At 48.0% G+C, this 14,145-nt stretch overlaps 1 protein-coding gene across 1 annotated transcript in view; it reads left to right on the plus strand.

Annotated features, from left to right (window-relative positions):
• MGMT (O-6-methylguanine-DNA methyltransferase) overlaps positions 1 to 12,310 on the plus strand; it is a 141,143-nt gene extending 128,833 nt beyond the window's left edge. The window contains exons 5-6 of the mRNA XM_084210056.1: positions 4,557 to 4,696; positions 11,052 to 12,310. Of these exons, the coding sequence (XP_084066182.1) occupies positions 4,557 to 4,696; positions 11,052 to 11,357 (446 nt within the window). The 3' untranslated portion in view covers positions 11,358 to 12,310. The remainder of the gene's footprint in view (positions 1 to 4,556; positions 4,697 to 11,051) is intronic.
• Positions 12,311 to 14,145: the final 1,835 nt, after the last annotated feature.

Raw genomic sequence — 14,145 nt, forward strand, 5'->3', positions numbered from 1 at the left:
TCCCTGAAGGGGTGCAGGCAGACTGCAAGGTTCTGCATTACAATCGTTGTTTCTTTTATTGGACCACATTTTGCAAACATGCATACACAGGCAATACCTAAAATCGGAATAAAAGTGCCTGATATTTGATGGAGTCACAGCCTGGTTTGGGCTGGAAGGGCCCTCAAAGCCCCCCCAGTGCCACCCCTGCCATGGGCTGACACCTCCCACTGTCCCTGGGTGCTCCAAGCCCTGTCCTACCTTGCCTTGGGCACTGCCAGGAATCCAGGGGCAACCTCACAAAAAGATAAAAACACTTGAATTAAACAGTTATCTCTTCACATATCACTTGATAGCTGAGTCTTTGGTAGGGTGACAGGTTTAACATGGCTTTTTTAATAAGGAAGTCTCAAAATTGCTAAAAATCTGCTCTCTTGCCTGGGTCAATGGTTTACACCATTTGTTGTCAGGAAAAGTTCTGCAGTGTGAGTGTGGACCTGTTCTTCCCAGACCCAGGAGCCAGTCTGAGTTCTGTGGCTCAGGTGGGAGCTGCTGCTGCAGCAGGAGCTGCTGTTTTCCAGACAGATTTGGGTGTTTTTCAGCTGTTGTGCTCGAATGTTTTGGGTTTTTTATGCTAATAGTAATAACAGTGAGAACCAATGAGTGAAAAAACCAAGAAAAGTTGTCTGTGCAGTACCCCAGGCAGGCTGTGAAAAAGCTGCCGAGGAGGAACAAGTGTTTATATCTGTCTTTGCATTTGCAAAACTCTGGGGGAAAAACAAACAAACAAAAAGAAAAGCAGGGGAAAAAAAACCCACAAAAATAAACCAACACGACAAACAAAAACTAACATTCCCAGCAATCAGGGTTGAGGGGAAGGAAAAACCAGTCTGTCTTTAATTCCTCTTAATCAAAGAGATTAAAAAAGGTGGAAAATCGGGCTGTGAGATAGAGAGGGGACAGGAAGGGACTGGCACTGGTCCCTCTGCTCTTCCCTCATCCTTCCTGAACCCTGAGGGACTGAGCCCCTCACCAACCCCAAAAATCCTCGTTGGAGATTAGATACAAACATATATGTATAGGTAAATAATATATAGTAGATATTATTCAGTAGGAGGTGTCCCTGCCCATGGCAAGGGGGTGGAATAAAGTGATTTTTCCAACCCAGACCATTCCATAATTCCATGATTATTAGTTAGAACTGTATGATTTTCCTTTTTTGGACTAATTCCCACCTTCAGTTACACTGTTAAAAGTTATGATACAGCTGGTGTTCAAGTAAAATTGATTTTTCTCTCCGTTATCCCCATGGATTTCACATGTTTATATGGAGAATTAAGGCCCAGTGGGCTGGTAGGAGGGACCTCTGAGCATTTTGGTGTTAACAACAGGTTCAGGGTAATTTATCTGGAAATATCCTTCCCTGTGAGGGTGGGGAGGGGATGGCATGGTGTCAAGTTTTATCTTCTTTTTCTTCAGGGAGGTGCCGATCTTAACCGGTGTCCTCCTCACACAGGATCACCACTAATGTCAATTCTTCACTTATTTTCTTCTGCCAAGGTCAGGATTAAATTGTGAGGGGGTATTTCTTGTTGGGACTCAGGTGTTTATTAGTTCTTATCCTTGTCACAGTCTCACAAACCCTGAGCTCTGCAGCACTTCACAAACGGAAAATGGAGACGTGTGTCTCTCTCTACAAGGCCTCTTAAGGATCAACTGTCCAATTATGAAATTACATTAAATTATTTTTACTTTTAACTTAATAACCAACTACCTGTGACCTGCAATGTGGATTTTTTCATCCAATTACACAAAACCACCCAAACCCATGGAGAGGAAGGTGAAGAAGGAGGTGAAGAAGGAGGAACAGCCTCCACCCTAAAAGCTCCATCTTGCTTTATATATCACTGTATTCTAAACCCTTAAACTCTGAATTTCTCACCCTGTGGTATCACACACTTCTATCCAAACTCCACCCCCACAATCCCAGTTCTGCCATTCCATTCTGGAAGCTTCTCCAGGGTCTCAGATCATTGCAGAGTTCTCTTGGGGTCAGTGCCTGCCAGCACAGAAAGCCCAAAATTCCCAGTTTCCAACAGGATGGGATTCCCCGAGCAGCTGGGGCTGCCCCTGGATCCCTGGCAGTGCCCAGGGCCAGGCTGGACACTGGGGCTGGAGCACCTGGGACAGGGGAAGGTGTCCCTGCCATGGCAGGGTGGCACTGGGGCAGGGGGAGGTGTCCCTGCTGGTCAGGGGCTCTCCTGCTCACCTGGAGGGGGTTTTGGCTGACCCCACGTGCAGGTGGGGGCACAGGAAGGACCAAACCTCGTGGTGCTCCTGTTGCTCAGCCTCCCCAGGACGTGGAGTTCCCGTGGAGCCGGAGAACTCCAGTGTGCTGGTGTGGGCAATTCCCAGCACTTTATAAAGATATTTAACGGCGTTAAACGTTGGCACACTGAAAACTGGGCAAAGTTCACCCACCTCATCTGGGCAGGTTGTGCTCCCAGGCACTGACACTTGCAGACAGTTCAATAACAGGATTTGGCACTGCCTCTTCGAGCTGCTTCAACTAATTAATGCCTTTGCTCCCCGCAGGATGAAATTGAGTTTTCAGAGACGTTTCCAAAATGATGTGCATGATTGCTAAATATTTCATTCTTTTGAACCCTTCTCCGGTGTTTTATGTGGGAGCAGAGGCGTGGATTGCTCCCGTGAGCAATGCCTGGTGGCTCTGGCACGGGGATGGTCTGTGCCCTGTGTGGGGAGGAGGGCAGTCTGTGTCCCTGTGTCCCTGGGAATTTGGGCATCACTCGGGGCTCTGCAGCTGCCCCATCCTCCCCCAGCTGCTCCCTGTCCAGGTGCACTTGGCTCTGTTTTCTCCCTGATTCCAACAGGTTCCCAAAGTTTCAAGTCCATCCCGCCCCAGCCTGCCAAAACTGACGGTAAAAAAGGGATTTTCTGGTCATTTGAAAGATGCCATGGGGCAGTGACTCCCCCTGAGCAGGGGGGGTTAAAGCTAATCCTGCCAGATCAAACAGGTTAAGAAAATAATAAGGCCCAGTTTGATTTGAAATCAACCTTTCTGAAGGAATCACAGTAAACAAAATCTGTTTGCCTAAGGAAGCCCTCGTAGCAATCAGCCAGTAACACGGCTGCTTGTGCTAATGAACCCAAAGCTGTTAATGTGGTTTCTTCAGTTAAATTGATTCATGAATTTTGAAGAGAACATTATCTAATGAATTTTCTTTGAATAGAAAGCAATTAAAAGGACAAATCAGTCTGATTAACCCCAAAGTCACCCTACTGCCACAAATGGTGTACAGTTTGAAATTATATCATAAAAAACTAGAGCAGATTTGCTATCTCTTTGCCCTCTACTAATCCATGTAAATTAATGAACAACAAAGTTAATTTCTTTGATGACCCTTTTCTCGTATCACCTGGATTATGCTGATGTTTAATTTGCTTAATGTTATAATAAAGACTAAACAGATTTTTTCAATGAAGTGATTATCATTCCCTTCAGTTAAGAAGTGATTTTTATTATTTAACACACACATAACGCCGTATGGGTTTCCTTTAAGAACAAAATCACATTTCTTTACCTTCCTACAGAAGGTAATCAGTGTATTTTTTGACAAGTAAAGAAAGAAAATGTTTTTAATCAGTTTGTTTCTTTGCCAGAGTGGGAGGTTGAGGCTCTCAGCTGGGGGAAGGAGTCTCTTCTTTTTTTCCCCCTTCTCCAGTCACCAGCTCACTCTTCTCAGTGAGTTATCCAGGAGTTAGATCTTCAGAGCTTTTCCAAGTGCCTTGGAGGAGCCAGAGGTGTTCAGCCCAACTCAAATCCAAACAGGACTATCCCTTTTCCTTCCTTGAAACAATCCTGGGCTGGGTACCACCCTGAGATGCCAGAGAAAGCTTCTCCTAATGCATTTGCTTATTCATTATTTCAGCAATTGGAACACTTAGAGCAATTTGCTGCCGAATTAAAATTAAAATAATGGCCGATACATTATATTTCTTTTCCCCCTGCATCATTAAGGATGTGCAGGACATTCAAGGTCACAGCTAGTCCTTACACTTGGCAGTGTGTGCAGTGCTGAGCTGTAGCTCGGGGGTCCCCACTAGAAAATGCAGTCAGCCAGGATAATTCAGAGTTTGCTGGCTCTAGGGCGTCTCTGGCACGTCCCAGCTGAAGTTGGAAATTAGCTGGAGATGCCAGGCCTTTGTCAAAGAGGTACAGCCACTTATTCCTTCCCTTTTAATTTGCCTCTATGCTAATTTATACTCCGCCAATTTAATGGGAAAAGCCACATTGTGTGAGCTAACAGGATAATTGTACTGGAAGCAAATTAAAAATACAGGAAAATCAAAGCCTTAAATCCTTTTTTTATAGTGATCAGTTACTCCAAGCGCTCTCTGCAGTAACCATGTATTTAAATGTAGTCATACATACAAGAGCAGGACAGTGCAGGGGGCTGTTCAGTTTGAATTACAGAGCTGCCTTTGCTCTGGGTTTTGGGCTGTTCCATCCTAATTTCTCCCGTCCAGCAATGCTCTCTCCCTCTGCCTTGCAGATTCCTTCACCAGGCAGGTGCTGTGGACCCTGCTGAATGATGTCAAGTTTGGGGAGGCTGTTTCCTACAAGCAGCTGGCAGATCTGGCTGGCAACAGCCGGGCAGCCCGAGCCGTGGGGGGAGCCATGAGGAGCAACCCGGTGAGTGCGGGGCGCCTGCCAGCCCAGAGCTGCTGGGGATGCTGGGTTTGGGGAGCTCTGCAGGCTGAGTGGCATCAGGGTAAATCTGTCTGCTCTGAAAACTGCTCTGCCCTGAGGAATAAGGTAGGGAGTGTTTTTAATCTGCAATAATGCACGGCCCAGGTTAGTGGGATTTACGCCCTGCCGTTCATGGGGTTGTGTTGGGAGGAGGAACGCTTCTGGTGCTCACCAGCCTCTGCACAGTTTGTTGTTCTCAAACTTCTTTGTGTATTTTTGGGTTGGGGAAGTCTTTTTGTCTTCCACGTGGACTTAAGTTGGCAGGTTATGAGTGCTTTTGGTTGTGTTAAAAGCATCCAAAAGCCATCCACTCTGGCATAAATACAATTCTGAAAACAAGGCCAGGGGCACCCTGGGACAGTGGAAGGTGTCCCTGCCCATGGCAGTGGGTGGAATGGGATGAGTTTAAGGTCCCTTCCAACCCAAACCAGTCTGGGATTCTGGAGGTGAGTTGCCTGAATTTGAACCAGCTAGAGGGAGCAGCACTCCAGGTCAGGCCTGTGGATTTGGGGAAAAAATGTTCATATGCTAAATGATCTGTGTCTGTTTTCCCTTTTCTTTGTCCGGGTTTAGCTTTTTGGGGGTGTTTATGCACCTGAGTCACCTGGGTCGGTGTGTGAAGCTGCTGTGATGCCCAGTGGGTGCTGTGTGGGTTTGGATCAGCCCCATCCTGGCTCAGAGGGTTTGGGGGCTCAGCTGGACGTGCCTGCACTGTCTGAGGAGCAGTTCAATCTCTGAACCCACAGAGCCACAGAAGCCCAGAGCAATTGGGGTTGGAAGGGACCTTCGAGCCCATCTCATTCCACAATTCCCCACGGGTAGCAGCCAGCCAGGGAGACCCACACAGATCCCTGTGGGGTTCAGCTTTGAGCCCACCCTGTTGTTTGCAGCGTGCCTCAGCTGTCCTTGTGAAGCAGGTCCTATCAGCAGTGTTTTGTCAATACCCCGCATTGTACTTGACAATACAAACTATTTTAATATGATGGAATGCTTTCCAATATAATCTGGTGTACATTAAGATAAGGCAATCCAATGCAAACCTACAGGAAACAGTTCTCAAAGAATAACAATCCAGTGTTGTGCAAAAGGAGATGTAATTGCTATCGCCTAGAAATGTACCCAGCTTTGCCCTCGGGCTGCAGTGGAGCAGCAGCATCCAAAGTAGCAGTAACAGCAGGTTGTGGTGTGAAAATTCCTGCTTTTTCCCCTGTGAGGAAGGATGAAAATAGTGCTGAAAATATACAGCAAAGCTCCTGCAATTTTTTTAAATGGGGTCCTAGTTATTATTGCCATTTCCCAGCCCATACCGTGGCCGCAGTGGTTTCTGTCCCCAGCAGAAAATTTTTAAGCTATGGTTATAGATAATAATGTATAGCTGTAGGGAAAAAGAGCTGTATTAATATAATACCACCTCAATATTTCATCATAGAAAGCTGATGATTAAAAAAAAAAAAAAAATCAGTGCTGTAATGAGAGTCCTGCCCATCGCAAACCACAATTTTGCCACTGCTCATCTCCTGGAGGTAATCTGGAATTCCATCCACATTCCACATGCAAACACACACACACACACACACACATCATCCTTTTGCACCTGAGTGTGAGCAACTGTTCACTGCTCCTGATCCTTCCCCCAGAAATGTCTCCTGGTCCTTCACCTGTGAGCCATCATGTGCAGGCTGGCTGTGTGCAATACACACGGATTTTATGCATGAGGTGAGAGATAAAGATAAAATGTGGCACTGCAAAAAAACCCCTCACCTTTGTTATTTCTGTGTGTAAAGCCGTCAACTCTTGCGAAAACAGATTTTCTGACCCAATTTGCAACTCCACCTTGCAGCCTCGTAGAAATCTGATTAAAGAAAACACTGAGAGGACCAGTGTGAAAAAACACAGGAGGTCAGAGATTGCTCAGCAGCTACCCAGGGTCTAAACCCTCCATCCAAACTCCAAACCCATCCCTGGAAGTGCCCAGGGCTTGGATGGGCCTTGGAGCAACCTGGTGTGGTGGAGGAAGGATTTGTGATAAACCTCATTTAGTGAGGGTGGTAGTACAGGAAAAAGGGCCCTTTGGAATAACCCTGAGCTGGGCATCAAAACACTTGGGTAAAATCACAAACTCCCCTTTCTCCACCAGACACCAGCGTGTCTCTCCCTCCTATGACTCCAGGCTTGGTCTGTAATTTGGGCAGAGTGCATTCCACAGGTCTCCCCTTGCAGCTGGGATGCTCCACATTATTCCTGGGCCGACCTTCAGCTTCACGAGGAGGTGGAAGAGGTGCCAGCAGCAGCAGCTGCCTCAGTTCCTGCCCAGGACAGGGTGGGGATGGCTCACCTTTCACAGGAGAGGCTCCCCACAGTTTGCTGTGGTTTACGCTGATTGCAAGGTCTGTGGTCCTCAAAGGGAACCCATAAAGTTCAATTAAAAATCTCATTAGACTGGTAGAGGAGGATCAAAAAGAAATCACAGAAGCTCGTGGGAAATGGAGAATGTTGGGCTGATTAGTCCAAGGCCATCCTGAATGAGTGTTCTGTGCCTTAAATAAGACATCTTCAGAGCTCTGATCACAGCACTCAGCTCTCTGCACTGGGTTTTGCCCTCTCCATCTGTGCTGGTCCTTGGGCTCACCCCAGCCAGGGGCACAGCCTGATCCTGGTACCAGTCCATCCTAAGTCAAGGATATTGCACCAGTCCATCCTGAGTCACGGATACAACATTGAGCTAAATCATGGATATTCCACCCAAATGTTTTGAGCACTGGGGGAGCAGTGGTGCATGTGTGAGAAAATTGTGCTGGGTGGACCTGAAACATCATGGACACCTCAGAGTACCAGGGTGTTCATCCTTTGAACCAGGGAATGTTCTGAGCTGGAAGGGACCCACAGATCATCCAGCCCAGCTCCTGGCCCTGCACAGATTCCCCAAAATCCCACCTGGGCATCCCTGGCAGTGCTGTCCCAATGCTCCTGGAGCTCTGGCAGCCTGGGCAGTGCCCATTCCCTGGGGAGCCTGGGCAGTGCCAGCACCCTCTGGGGAAGAACCTTTCCCTGCTATTTTCATTCCCAGTACCTTTGCATCCTTTGGTGGCCAGTGATAACCTGAGACCCACCATGCTGGGTCACACCACGGGATTGGTTTCTGCTGGGGAAGAGGTGGAGAAAAAGCAGGGCTGGGAACTGGGTGGTCTTTAAGATCCCTGCCAGCCCAAGCCATTCTGGGATTCTGTGAGAGGGGCAATCCACAGGTCTGTTTTTTGCTGGGTGTGTCTCAGTGCGATCCCTCAGCTGTGTCCAGTTTGGATTCAGCAGCTCCCCAGCCATGCCATGGCACATTTCCCTCACCTCTGGGAACAGCCAGAGTGTTGGAATTCCCCAAAAGCAGTTCCCAGTGATCCATCCTGTGGGCAGGGAGTTTCCCCCCACCTTCTTTCCCTGAACAAAGGCGTTCTGGAGGGGTTGGTTTGTTCACAGATCGCCAGGAGCGCTAATGACCGGCCCAGCCTTGTTCTGCCACTCACCCAGATGGCTGTTGATAAAGATTTAGCATCATGTTCCGAGTGTCAGGGCTGTCAGTAGTGCTGAACCATTTGACCAGAAGAAAAAACGCACAGGGAGCTATTGATTACAGCTTCTCAGTGTCACTTGTTCACCAGGATTTAGGTATTGATGAGGCTGCGAGTGAAAACAAGCTCTTTCCCTTGTGGGCCTCTACCCAGAAGAACAAAAGCGAAGTTGGAGAAAATATTCAGCTGGTGCCCGAATCAGAGGGACTCCGGCATCGATCCGAGGGCTCCTTCATATTATTTTTTTGTTGGAGACAAATCTCTGGGTTTGGAAGTTTTATAGCGTTGGAGGTAGGGGCTGTGTGTGTGATGGATTCGTGGAGGAGAGGAATTAGATTTCACAGCATGAAGATTTCAGCGGTGCTATAATATTATGAGCTGCTTGGTTATTGATAAAAATTACATTAAATGGAGCTGAGGCATTAAAGCTCCAGACTAGGGTAGTTCTCCCTCTAAAATGTCCTTAGGGCCCTAATAAATTTTAGCAGGTTTAATTATTTTAGTAGGCTGAACGTTGTCACCACAATTAAGCCAAACTGAAGCAATATTCAATATTTTTAAATTACAGCGCTGGTATGGTCATTGTACCACTCCTGCACCCAGAGCTGTGGAGGGTGACGGATGGGTGCTTGTGTTGGGACAATCTCAGCGTGGAATTCTTTGTTTTGGCCGTGGAAAAAGTGGCATTAATTTCATACCTCCTCTGTTTGCTGGGTGCTGACAGATCAGCCCCACTTCCCTGTGCTGTGAGCAGGTCCTGCACCCACCCAGGGATCATCCGAGACCCCACATCTGAAAATAAAGTGTTTTTTTTTTCTTTTTCTCTACCAAGATTTATAGCCTTGCCACCAAAATCTGCTGCTTTACTGTGTGTATTTTTAAAGAATTGCAAATGAACCTCATAGATGTTTTACAGTGTATTATTATGGCTTTGTCACTCAAGCCAAGCCTCCTGCAGTAACTGCGGGGAGTGCAAAGGCAGAGAAACCCCAAACCAAAAAAACACTTGCAAAAAAAACCCCAATTTCCTTGAAGAAGTCATAAACCTACTGTGGGACGGCTTGGCATGGAGCAAAGCTTTTATTGGTACTCACTGCAGTTGTCACAGATGGATTAATCACTTGTGGCATTGCCACCTCCAAATAAAGCAGATATTGGAAGCATTTTTTTATTTAAACCCTGATCAACAATTAGCACCTGTGTGTCTTCTCTCATTCAATGTGGGCTGAGATTAGGATTTTAAATTTCAGGTATTGAAATGAGTTAAGTAAACTGAAAGAACACCCTGAATAAAACCCCTCTCAATTTATGGTCTGGCCAGTGGCTGTTCAGATACTTTGGGGTTTGTGTATCCCAGGCTCAAATTCACCACAGGGCTTGAACTGTGTGATTAAATGGGATTAAAATAAGTGAGGGTGAAGTGTGCCATTTGTCTGTGTGTCTGCATAGAAATAAATTACAATTTTTGACTTGAGACACCCAGATTGGTGGGAACTGCCCTTTTGGGGGAGTGAGGTTGTCCCAGCCCCACCATTGCAATGCCATTGCTGTGCAGTTACCAAAACACACCCGTGATTGGAGATGATCTATTGCAGTTTTTATGGTGTGTACTTCAGCTATGATAATCACCTGTAATAAAAAATAAAAAAAAAAAACACGTTTATGTTCTCCTCTGCATTATCAGTCCATTATGTAACTTCTGGCATTGATTTTGCAGAGTCTCTGTCGTGTGGTTAGAAATGATCAGGAGTAGAAGGCAGAGAGAGGGAGAAAAGGAGTTCTTAAAATTGGTTAGGTCAGAATCAAACTTCTCCTGTTGGAGGTTTTAAAAATTCACAACCCATTTTGGATTGACTTGCTGCTAAATAATACATAGTGCCTTGGTCTTCCAGAGGATTTCTCCAGGGGGCACATGGAGGTGCTACAGCAGGAAGAGGATCTGCTGGGGAGCTCAGGCACTGGGATCCCTTCTCAATAATCTATTTTTTCACAGCAATCTTCTGGTCCTGGGATGATCATGGTATCCCAGAGTGGGTTGAGTTGGAAGGGACCCCAAATCCCACCCAGTGCCCCCCAGCCATGGCAGGGACACCTTCCCCTGTCCCAGCTGCTCCAGCCCCAGTGTCCAGCCTGGCCTTGGGCACTGCCAGGGATCCAGGGGCAGCCCCAGCTGCTCTGGGCACCCTGTGCCAGGGCTGCCCACCCTGCCAGGGAGCAGTTCCATCCCAGTGTCCAATTTAAATAATTCTTCATGTGCATTTTGGGTCTCTGAGGCTTCGTTCCCCGCCCTGGGCACGCAGGGCTCAGCTGGCGCAGGGCAGCAGGACCTGGTGCTGCAGGGAACATTTTATATATGGGATTTAATATCTCAGGTTTATCCTTTTAAAGACTTTACATCATTTTTATGTATTAAAATTCCTCCCCATGCCTGTTTTTTCCTGAGAACTGGGGTGGTCCCCAGGGGTGCTGATGGGCTCTGTTTGTGCTCTGCCAGGAGCGTGGCCCTGATGTGGCAGCTCCGTGTCCCTGCCAGCCCAGTGCCACAGAGCTGCTGGCTTTTACAGCGCTGCATTTCCAGGCTGATGGAACCACAGCATCACTCAGGCTGCAAAACCCCGAGCCCAGGAGCCCAGCCCGTGGCAGATCCCCAGCAGGGCGCCGAGGGCCACATCCCCTGGTTCCTGCCTCCCCTCGGCCTCACCCGCTGCTCCTCCCGGTTTTGGGGTGTTTTGCAGATTCCCATCCTCATCCCGTGCCACAGGGTGATCCTCAGCAGCGGGGCCAGCGGGCAATACGGCGGGGGACGGCTGCTGAAGGAGTGGCTGCTGGGCCACGAGAAGCTGCAGAAGGAGAAGCTGCAGGAGAAGCTGCAGCAGGAGAAGCTGCAGGAGAAGCTGCAGCAGGAGAAGCTGCAGAAGGAAAAGCTGCAGCAGGAGAAGCTGCAGCAGGAGAAGCTGCAGCAGGAGAAGCTGCAGCAGGAGAAGCTGCAGCAGGAGAAGCTGGCGCCTGGCGGGGCTGCTCACAGCCACGGCTCGCAATGAGCTCTCTCTCAGAGCACCCAGCAGAATTGGGGGAAATGGTAAATATTTGAGTGACACAGAAATATAATGCAGCATCCAAAGTGAAATGTGTGGTGGCACCACTATATTAAAAAAGCGGGATGCGTCCTGGGGGAGGCAGCTCGGCTGCCCTTTCTTGTTTTTACATTTTACAGCAGAATGGCTACAGCGATCCAGGCCTGTTGTGCATGGATTTTGTTCCCATCTCCAGCCCCGTTTTGTTCTATTTTTAATGTCCATTAAAGCAGGGATAAGGGAGTGGGAGGGACGTGGCAAGTGTGAGGTGGAAGCTTCCCCCTGAGGAGGCGTCTGGCTCGCGGCGAGTGGCCCAGCCTGGCACTGCCCACCTCCCCCTCCCCACTTTGGGGCATAAAATGGTTTTTCACCTGAGCAGGAGTTAAAGGAGCACGGTGGAATCTGTGCAAAAGCAGGCGGCTGTTGAATTCCTTACTCCTGCCTTTTCTTTTTGGACGGGGAGATGGGAATAATTTTTTTTTTTTTTTTTTTGCATAGAGCAGGATAAGAGATGATCCTGACAAATTCTGTATTTTGGATAAGCAGTTTGATTAGCCAGATTTGGCAAAATACTGAAAAGCTCAGTTCTCAAGTTGTAGTTGTTTCCTTCCAGCAGCATATTTCTTTATCACTTGAGTTTTCCTTCAGATTTCCATGTTTCTCTGTTTTCCAAAGCTTTATTTCCTGTAGCCTCTCTGTTGGAAGGATTCAAGAGACATTAAAGTTAAATTTTGAGGTGGTTTTAGCAGGGTTCTCTGAGAGTACGAGCCACCAGAAGCTGAAATTTCCAGTATGGGAATCGTAAATTGTAACTTGGAAATACTGATTTTTTTATGTGTTTTATCATATTTTCATGGATGTCTCTTTAGGAAGGCCATTGCTGCCCCCCAAAAATTATTGTGTGGCAGTGCCTTAGTTAATCCAGGATTATTGATACCTCGGAATTACTTCAATAAAAAAACTGCTTTGCATGTGCAAGTGTCTTTGAGTCTGTTTATAAATAAAACACAGGGTGTGATATATGGGGAAAATAAACTATACCCCACTGTACAATATAAAGCTGTATTTTTATCAAGGGTTTCTCGTGGCGATATAAAGCACAGAAGCAAAGCTCAAGTGGTTTGTACGTGTCACCAGAACCCCGAGATAAAAATACAGCCTTATAATATGTACAGTTTGGGTGTATTTTATTATTTTTTTATATCTCTAATACATGCTGGCACCAAAAGCAGGCGGCAGCAAATGTCAACTTTAACCTTTCCCACATTTGCATCCCTCAGTGGGGTTTTTTTTCCAGGTATTTGGGCTTTTTCAGGGATGTGACTTTGTTTTTGTGGGACTGGGGATGGGGGCAGGTAAGGCCTTTCCCAGGGAAACAGCGAACTCTGGGAGTGAAATCCTGCTCTGGGTCAGGGACTCAGGGCGGGCAGGGACAGTCAGGGATGGACAGGGGACAGGGGGGGATGGACAGGGGACAGGGAGGGATGGACATGGGGACAGGGACAGGGAGGGATGGGTAAGGCAGAGATGGGCAGGAACAGAGGAACAGGCACGGGGGGACAGGACAGGGACAAGAAGGGATGGACAGGGAAAGGGACTTGGACAGGGTCAGTCAGGGAAGGAGAGGGACAGGTGGAGGCGGACAGGGACAGGGACAGATGAACAGGAGGACAAGGACAGGGACAGGGACAGTCAGGGAAGGAGAGGGACAGGTGGAGGTGGACAGGGACAGGGACAGATGAACAGGAGGACAAGGACAGGGACAGGGACAGTCAGGGATGGAGAGGGACAGGTGGAGGTGGACAGGGACAGGGTCAGGGAGGGATGGACAGGGACAAGGACAGGAACAGTCAGGAACAGGGCTAAGGACAGGGACACGGAGACGGGGACAGACAGGGACAGACAGGGACAGGGAGGGATGGACAGAGGGACAAGGACAGGGACAGGAACAGTCAGGAACAGGGCTAAGGACAGGGACAGGGACAGGGTTAGAGACAGTCAGGGACAAGGACGGGGCAGTCAAGGACAGGAACAGGGACGGGGACAGGGACATTCAGGGACAGGGTCAGAGACAGGGACAGGGAGGGATGGACAGGGGGACAGGGATAGGGACAGGAACAGGGTTAGGGACAGTCAGACACAGGGACAGGGACGGGGACAGGGACAGGGAGGGATGGACAGGGACGCGCGGTGCAGTTCGGGCGCTGCCCGACAGAGGGCGCGCGGGGCCGGGTCCCCCCAGGTTCGGGGGTCGGGGGCGGAACGGGGGGCACTGGGGGGGCTTTGGACAGAAATAACCCTGAGCACCCCAAAATGCATCTGGCTTTAGTGAAATACAGGTATTTGTGTGTGCACATAGACATAAATGTGCATACATAGATACATGCATACATATATACACATACATACGTATAAAAGGCAAATTAGAGCGATAGATAAATTATATATATATATATATATATATATTCTGTATATAAACAAAGTAGAAATAAATCAAAATAAAATAAATAAAACAAAATAAAACGAAATAAAATAAAATAAAATATAAAATAAAATATAAAATAAAATAATGCAGCACCAAGGAGGTGCAGGGATTTGGGGTTGGGTTGAGTTTGGGGCACTCTGCCCCCACAGATGCCCGGAGTGCCCATCCCGTGGGTGGGGTTGAGGGCAGTGTCTGGAGCTGATGGAACACCTCGCACCCACTGTCTGTGACACACCAGCCCCTGCCCCTGGCAGGCACCAGCCTTGTGCT

The sequence above is a fragment of the Fringilla coelebs genome (assembly GCF_963513975.1).
Source record: "Fringilla coelebs genome assembly, chromosome: 8".
Taxonomy (NCBI): domain Eukaryota; kingdom Metazoa; phylum Chordata; class Aves; order Passeriformes; family Fringillidae; genus Fringilla; species Fringilla coelebs.